This window comes from Carassius auratus, chromosome 2 (genome assembly GCF_003368295.1).
Source record: "Carassius auratus strain Wakin chromosome 2, ASM336829v1, whole genome shotgun sequence".
NCBI classification, from domain to species: Eukaryota; Metazoa; Chordata; class Actinopteri; order Cypriniformes; family Cyprinidae; genus Carassius; species Carassius auratus.
In genome coordinates this window covers 15860424-15869421 of record NC_039244.1, presented here as the reverse complement: position 1 = coordinate 15869421, position 8998 = coordinate 15860424, and the positions used below count along the sequence as shown (strand labels likewise).

At 35.7% G+C, this 8998-nt stretch overlaps 1 protein-coding gene across 1 annotated transcript; it reads right to left on the bottom strand.

Annotated features, from left to right (window-relative positions):
* On the bottom strand, positions 1–7771 carry gad3 (glutamate decarboxylase 3). The gene is made up of 15 exons (XM_026286314.1): positions 7692–7771; positions 7002–7153; positions 6164–6406; positions 5994–6084; positions 4833–4945; positions 4601–4716; positions 4260–4339; positions 4115–4169; positions 2854–2970; positions 2707–2771; positions 1703–1781; positions 1103–1252; positions 597–704; positions 352–441; positions 1–277 (listed from the first exon to the last, which is right to left on the bottom strand). The coding sequence occupies exons 1-15, from the start codon at positions 7697–7699 to the stop codon at positions 104–106; spliced, it is 1641 nt and encodes a 546-aa protein (XP_026142099.1). The 5' UTR covers positions 7700–7771; the 3' UTR covers positions 1–103.
* Between the last annotated feature and the right edge of the window lie 1227 nt (positions 7772–8998).

Here is an 8998-nt window from a genome sequence, read left to right as displayed (position 1 = left end):
TCACAATGCCATGTATATGTACTGGTAACTGGATTCAGATGTAAGAAGAAAGAAGGCTATAAATAAATAAATATTTATCCTGTGATTATTATAAGAAAGATTTTCACAGTTCACAGCCCAGACGAACGATTTCATCTATTAGAAAGTCCACGTCCTCCCTCTGAGTGGCTGGGTTGGAGAAAACACAACGGAAGAAATTCACTTTGTCTTCCAGAGGTTGATAGCCAATCATTGTGAATCCTTCCTCCATCATCTTCGTCTTGATTTTCGGAGCCACCTGTGGGAATTCATAATGCCTTCCTGAATTTACTGGTTAATTATGAAATGAAACGGCTTAATTTCTTGACTTACCATATGAAGTTCTCTGTCTCGCTCTGGGCTTGGAAGAATGCTTTGCAGTCGTTTTGGGAGATACCAAAAGCAGACATTACTGTGTTCAGGCTGAAATGTTATGTGAAACATATGAAATCATAAAACAATGATTTATATCATGCATGGGGAACCAAAAATTTACCATGAGCTCTAACAACTGTTGGAATTATTCAGCAATTTTCATCTTAAAATATGCTGAAAATGCACAGGAACATGGCAATTACCTTTCCTTTGAAGACCAACTGAAAGTCTGTTCTTCTCTTCAGCTTGTAGTAAAGATACTCTGCATTTTCCAGGCAGTGGTTGATCTGTGCTTCAAAACCCTCAGAACCCTGTAAAGAATTTATTTAATATTTGCTCTCTCGATAAGAAAATGCAAAAGAGAAAAAAATAATCAATAAAGAGAAATAAACATTTTAAAAGTAGATGAAACCAAAGGCTCACTCACAGAAAAGAATAATAGAATATTGTTACATCAAAGAATAAATCAAATATGTTGTAGTTTCTTTTTCTTCCTTTTAATAACTGGGGTACAATTCCTACTTTTCAATTCTGGATATTAAACTATTTCAAACAATATTTTGCCTCCACCTCTTTCTTCTTCACTTCTCCACAAAAATAACTACATAAATGTCTGTTTTCCATCTGGGAGCTCTCTCATTTTCCAGATCAGATTTCTGAAGGTGGTTGAAAGCACATTTAGTTTGAATAAGGAGATTGTCTGTCAGACCTTTGCCTTCCACATGAGCCACAGTTTGAAGACGTCTACGTGCCGTCCACACTGAATGCTTTTGTCCCCAGTGTCGTAGGACACATCATAGTGCTTGTCAGGTTGGAAGAGGTACTCGGCACACAGCTGATTACATTCCTGCAGGAGGCCCTGAGAACAACACATAGCCTAGGTTTTCAATAGCTCCTCAAGAATCAATGCCGCCTGTTGTGATGTGTATGAAATTTCTGGTTTGTCCTGAGCAGTAAAGCTGCCCACTGTTCTTGACAAAACCTAGATTCCAGATGTGTCTGTCTTGCATGCTTTGCAGTCTGCATCATTTGCGTTCAGATACTGATTTTGAGATCTGTGAACTTTGTCATGCTGGAAAATTGAGGGAAAAATCCAACCATCACAAAAGGCTGATATTACTGACACTGAGGCACGATATAAGCCATCAAAGGCATGTGCTTTTGAACAAAAACATTTTGTGAAAATTCACCTATACCTGTATATGTTAAGTAAATGTATGTTAATCAGCTTCTTCAGAGCAGATAAAAACTCACAAAAGTATATTTTTTTGCTACATGGTTTTTTTATATCTCCTTATTCTCAGCTCACCTTCCTCTTCACTAGAATGGTTGAGCATTGCAGTGGGACGCCCATCATCTTGTGTGGGTTCCAGGTCACAGAATGGGCTCTGGATGAATGCATATGAATAAAACGATGATGTTAGATGTTGTAATAATCCCAATTTAAAATACACATTGAAAATATAAAATGATTTCTGAAATGGAGGTGAAAGCGGAGGTGGAATCCATTAGACACAAAGTTTGTATCAATTTGATGTATTCTAGAAGCAAGGCTGTAATTGCAGGTTCTGACCAACCATCAGTACAAAATAAAGGAAAGTAACAAAGTGTTTAGGCTGACAGTTCAATGTCGATGTTCAGAGTCAATGTCCACGTGCTTTCACCACACTCCGTTTGGAGCTAAAATTGTAGAGAAATTACGTGAATTATTCTGCAGAACACCAAATGTAATGGCAATGAAGGCGACACTTTGTGTTGATTTAGAGGAAATGAAACAGAGGGTTGTTAAAGAAGCATTCAGAGAACTGGCTGCTGACATTTAATGTAGATGAAGCAGTCCTTGTATTAGCCAACAAGATTTAAAAGGAACATGAGAGTCCAACAAGGTAGCATGTAAAAAAGGATATTTGGCCATGTTATCAATAGAGACAGGGGATCAGAAAATGTTACAAGCCTTGCAAACAGTCACCCTATTATTTTCATATGGCACACAGCAAATTTACAAGTGTCAATGAATCTCAGATAGAGGCAACTGATTTCTTTTGGAGTTTGACATTGCTTTTGCTTAAAGCATTACATCACAAAACCTTGATATGTGCACTCCTAACAGTTAAATGGACTGAATGTTGCTATGTTTCCCAGTTAACAATTACGCGTTTAGTGGAGGCTTTTATCCAAGCAAAGCACTGCACTCAAGCTATAAATTTGATCACTTAATGATTTTCCAGTGAATCAAACCGATGACCTTTGCGTTGCTTGTGCCATTGAGTAACAGGAATGAATTATACAATCATAATGATTGATTTAGGTTACCTTTCAATTCCTTGCAGTTTCACACAATGTTTGTTGGACAGAAGCAAGCCTCCACCCCAAGCAGCCTAAATCAGATGAGAATATTAAAGCACTGCCTCATTTTGACTACATTTAATAAAATGTACATAATAAGATAACATGCATTACATCCACATGCATCCATAGGCCATGGTGTTCACAGATGTCTGCAATTTCATTCAGAGGGTCAAAGGCTCCGTAGACTGTGGTTCCTGCCGTTGCGTTGACATAGAATGGCACCAGACCCTATAGACAGCAAACAGGGATTTGCTAAATGTTGTAGACACAAGATATCATACACTGAAAAAATTAGGCATAGAAAACGTTTTACTCAGAAATTGCCAGTAAATTTCATAATGAATTACAAAGACACAGCAAATAACACATTTAATTAAACATGACATTTTGAAATAGAAAGACCGAAACAGAAATTATTGTTAAATATATTCCAATAATCTTTTTAAAGTTTATTTTATTTTATGTTTAATTCAGTGTTACTTACTGTCTCTTAGTAAATGTTTACAATTTCTGTGTGAAATTTCTTAAGTCACATGAGCAAAATTATTGTTGACCTGAATATCAGGTGTGCAAGGTCCTAGCTGCTGGGATTTAGACTATTTTTTCCCCTTCATTTTTTAATGTGTGCACTGCAGAAATTTACATTTCATTGGCAGTTAATTTAATATGCAATAGCTGTACCAACCCTTCAAGAAAATCTTAATAGCTCTACCAACCCTTCAAGAAAATCTTAAGAAAAGCATAAAAATGTCCTATTAATAAACATTTATTATACTGCAGTAATCCAGTTCCCACATTGTGTATACAGTATTCTGTTGTTGCCAGTAATGAAAACATAGAGAGATAGAAGTGAAATAAAGTCACAATTGTTTCCAAGTGCTCACTGAAGGACTGATATGATACATTTCTACTGATCTGATGAGTTTGGCTGAGAAGGCAATCTGAATACAGAGTGCTATAGAACTTAAACAGGACTGTGACATTTAATTTAGACAGGAATTAAAACAAGGCTGTGATAAATATAAGTACAGTACGTTCAATGGACATAATGATTTTTTCTGGGGAAAACAATCAAAACAAAATAAAACGAAAACTCCATAAAACAGTTTAGAAAATTGTTAGTTGGAAAAATTAGGGCTTTCATGCAGTGTCAATAGTCTTGTTTGCTTCATGTTAAATTCAGTATGTCGTCTAACCTGACTAAGGTCTGTTATATGAAATGTTGCATGTTATATGGAGCTCTTATCCGTAAATGGTACAGGAACCAGAAAACAAACTTATAAATATAAATATAAATATAATATTTAAATATAAATATAAAATACAAATACAAATAAAAATATTCAGCTCAAAGTCAGCTCACTTGACCAACCTTAGACTTTGCAGTCTCGATGCTGGAGTTCAGTTCTGATGAGATCATCTTACCCCTCACAGAGAGAAACCAAAAAGTTGTATTATTCTTGCTAAACTGGACACCTTGCACATTATGAACCTATGATTCCATCCACCAGTCTAACCTTTCATCACATCTGACGACTATAACGTTTTCAGAGCCGATGCCGAGAACTGCTGCAGACTTCTTGATTGAATAATGACTCTAATAAGGAAAACGTATGTTAAACATGCACAGGCAAACTGCTTACATGATCTGACCTTTTGCTTTACCATAACAAGAAATATTTAAATTAACGTCAGTTTATCAGCACTTTGCTGTGCTGTGACACGTAACGTCTGACCTCCCAATCAGTGGGTGAGGAGGTAATAGCTGAAATGTGTTGAGCTATGTGTCTCATTGAGTAAGTGGAACTGCCACAGCATGCCCGCTGAGAGTGGAGGAAACAATAATGAGATTATGTACGTGCGCAGAGGTGAACAGTGCCAGGCGAGGTATGGCAGACATCCCTTGGGTCTTCACCACCGGAAAGAGATGGAACCTAGCCAACAACACACTGTACAGATTGGACATGGTGCCTCCTGCAGAGAAAGCCATTAGCTGTTTAATGAAATACTAATGATAGCAAAGTTCCAATGTTCATTTTCAAAACACAAATATAAATGCGTCCTGTATTTTTGTGCTTTCAGCTTGTTACCAGGACAAAATATTCCATCTCCATCTTCCTCTGGCCATCCAATAATTGAATGCATTTTTCTCAGAACTACTTCCTCCATGAGTATGAAGACTGGGGATATTTCATAAGTGAACCTGTAAAAAGAGAAGAACTTAGACTCATATGTGCTCTAAAGAGCCGTAAAAGAAATCGGGCATAATGGGAACTGTGACAAACGCTGCTTTCAGTCAGGTTGGAAAATGAAAATTTATTTTCAGAAAATCTTAGAATAGATTTTTTTTTTGACCTCATGCTTTATAATAAAAATGTCATAAATGTCATGACTTCCCCAATCATTTAGTCCACTTACAACATACTGAAAGCTCACATTCAGATCTGCCTCAATCCAGTCAACATATGTTTGTCCAGGTGTATCTCACAATGTGGCAGAAAGGATCTGTACTTTAACATACATAACTCATTGTTTTTGTACTATTGTTTAATAGCTTCTTATTTAAGCTTGATATTAGAAGTATAATTTCCCCAGAACTAGCAGCTAAAAAAACCTACTGTTACACTGTTTAAGAGTTTGGTTTTGATAAAAGTTTATATATATATATATATATATATATATATATATATATATATATATATATATGGTCCCACTTTATATTAGGTGGCCTTAACTACTATGTACTTACATAAAAAAATAAGTACAATGTACTTATTGTGTTCATATTGTATTGTAAAACACTTTTGCTGCTATTGAGGTGGGATAGGGGTAAGGTTAGGGTGAGGGTTGGAGGTATGGGTAAGTTTAGGGGGTAATGGGTTTAAGGTGTAAAGTATGGGTCAATAGTGTAATTATAAATGTAATTACAGAAATTAAATACACATGCAATTACATGTAGTTTTTTTAAATATAAGTACAATGTAAAAACATGTATGTACACAATAAGTACATTGTACTAAATCATTAATTAAAATGTAAGTACATAGTAGTTAAGGCCACTTACTGTAAAGTGGGTCCATATATATATATATATATATATATATATATATATATATATATATATATATATATATATATAGTTTCATCCCTATACCTTATTTACAATTTCATCCATGGACACCCCTCACATTTAATTTCTGTTCATCTATAATTATAATATGAATGCTGAAGAAATTAAACTCCTGCCTTACATGTTTGTATTTGCTGTGGACGTCAACCATTCTCCTGCAAGACCAATGATGTCAAGTCCAGTTGACAGCTGGTTGAAAAATCTCGGGTGACCTGGCAACATTAAAGGGCAGCTTTAACAAAAAGCTCCACTACACACAACTGTGACTTGTGTTAGTTTGCATGTTCTAACCTGTTTTAACCCCATATTTAAGCGTGTCTCTGCAGTCCACCAGCAGCTGCTCTAGGTTATCTGGCTGGTCAGGGAGCTCTAGGCTGAATCCCTCCAGACCTTCCTTAAGCTGGTGAGGATAGTGGAAATCTAGAACTTTTGAGCTGCGTTTGAGGGATTTATTGATGTAGTCCAGCAAGATGTTCACCAGCTCCTGCAGGAAGTGCTTGGTGGCTTCCTCTCCATCCTCAGCAGGGAACAGTTCTGAACAAACACAAAATGCACGCCATTCTTACAAATGTTTTGTGATTCAGATCCAGTATGAGCACTATGTATTGGCTACAATATCCAGAGCCGCTGCAACACAGTTCTGTGGTTTAATTTGCATTTTTCACTTGAAAACTGTAAAACGCTTGCAAGTGTTGCTAATGAAAATAATTTGAATGCATCATATTGAATGACAATATTTACTTTGTGTAAGTAATTGTAACTGAATTAAAAATGAGTCTCTTGAAAGCATTATTTAATTTAGATTAATAATACATTTACAACATTTTTTAGAAACACTTTTATCCAAGACGGCTTAGTGTGCAATTTATACATTATAGCAATTCATTTCATTGGAACAATATTTGAATAGATAATTGAATGTCAGACAATGCTATTTCCACAAGCTTTCTCTACGTTTGAGCATGTTCACTCAAAACATTCATTACATTTGGTATTAAACTGAAAAGAGCAAAATATCCCACAATGCTGGGCTCTATTTCTTTTCAGAAATATTTTCTATTACCATTGTTGTACTGCGGGAAAGAAGCTCAGACATTTCAACACCCTTTCATCTGATTATTTGCTGTACCTTTGCTGTGGATGCAGCTGAAGTCATGGGCTACGCGCCCACTATCATATTTCAGGCCGTCATCGGTGTTTCCTAAAGAACCCGTGTCTTGTTTGCTCTTGTCTAAATGCTGCCTGTCAGCTTGTGTTAGCTCCATAATGTCTCCTGGAGACCTGCACACACATCAACATACAAGCTTAAACTCCCGCAGGCACAGAGACCACCTGCTATTTTACTCTCAGGTATTTCAGTTTCTGTTGTGTTTGTTATTTTTTTTAATATTTCTATTTAGCTTTATTTTCATTTCAGTTTTAATTTCTCTAATTTCACTAATTCATTTTCAACTTTTTTTTCAGAAAATTTTCAAAAAATGTCTAAATTCCTTTGAAATGTTTTATTTTATTTTTACATCTTATATTTGGTGTATCATTTATTTCAACCAACAAAAACAACTTTTAATAGGTTTAGTTAACAATAATAACACTGACAGATGCACACAAACACAACTTAAGAAATGACACCATACCAGTTCAATTAGAAAACCAAAACGAAATGGTTTAATCTCAGCACACTGTGATTAGCCATTATTACGTTAACAAAAATAACTGCATATAATTATTCGGAAATTTTACAGAATGGCAAAAACGAAAATAATGAATGGGTTTCTAACATGTTATAATAAAAACACAACATTAGGTCAAAGTAGTTTACCTTCTCATTGAGGCATCCACTCTTGTAGACTGTTAATATCTAGAGTCTGTGTCAAATGGCTGAGAGTTCTAAAAGCCCCAGCCTCTGCCCCAGGTTTGAAAATCAACCAACCCTCAGTCAAACTGGGTGTGGTCATAGTGCATGGCTTTCCTTCCCTGTAGAAGCAATGCTTTTACATAAAGATAGAAACGCCCATGGCCTCATCACCTTTTAAGACCCTGTCTCTTCTTTTGTTAATTGATATGAATGTGTTCATGCTCTGCAGTGCATTCACACTGACAGACGCCTATAGGCATGAAAAAAAAAAAAAAAAAAAAACAGGTTTATGTGAAGATGGCCATATCTTGAGGCATTCAGTCAACAGAAGCTTCACTTTTCAAGGCCAAAATTCTCCCATTTATAAATCATGCTGGCTTGTTTTTTTTATAAGCTGTATGTAGATCACGAAAACATTCAAACTCTCTGACCTGTCAGGTTTTCTTTTGCTAAAAGTCAAGGAGGCTTCCGTCTAAATCTAGATTCTTACTGACAAATAACTAACAGAATACGCCATACATACTGCAGTTCAGGAAATGTTTTAAAACTTCACAGTATTGACAGAACAGGTACAATGTAAAACCTCTTCAGATTTTTGATGCAAATCAGATTTAATTTCGTCCATTTGTCTACATTTTGAGATGTAAAAGCCGGTGACTTTGCTTTGCAACGAGGGCAGGCCAGCAGAGATCCTTTTTAAAAGGAGCACAAAGGAGCTCGGTCTTTCAAATGGTGTGCAAATAGCTTGGACAAAGTGAATAGAGGACACAGTGAGTGAGATATGAAGGTTTTTTATTATTTATTTTCATGATTTTTAATCAGGCTGACCATTCTGCTTCCATCAGTCTCACTGGTTAAACGATTTTTATGTTTAGTCCTTGAACATTACCTTACCTAGAACAAGCGCAGCCATGGTACTGTAACTTCACTGAATGGAAGAATCCCTTCCAGAAGATTCCACCCATTGGTAAAACACTTGCTAATGGATGGATGGCTGTTTTTGTTTAAGACATGAGAAACAAGATACAATTTTTTTGTATAATTGCTTAATTTTGATCTTTTATTATACCCCAGTATACTTCAAGATTTTTTAATTTTCTATGTTTGAAGTGTGCTTCAAATCAAAATGAATGAAGAAACAAGTAGAAACTGAAGGACAAGCATGGCACAGAAAGCCCTCATTCATCATTCATGCCAAGAATGATAACTATAAAGAGAACAATAGCTTTATTAGTGTCCAAGCCAAGAGATGTTTATTATAAGCACGCACT

Bases quoted from the DNA above. Each gene is read 5' to 3' on its own strand.
- gad3 (XM_026286314.1), bottom strand. The intron at 1,253-1,702 runs GTGAGCTGAGAA...TGTTGTTCTCAG, and splicing joins CCATTCTAGTGAAGAGGAAG to GGCCTCCTGCAGGAATGTAA. The intron at 705-1,102 runs GTCTGACAGACA...AATTCTTTACAG, and splicing joins GGCTCATGTGGAAGGCAAAG to GGTTCTGAGGGTTTTGAAGC.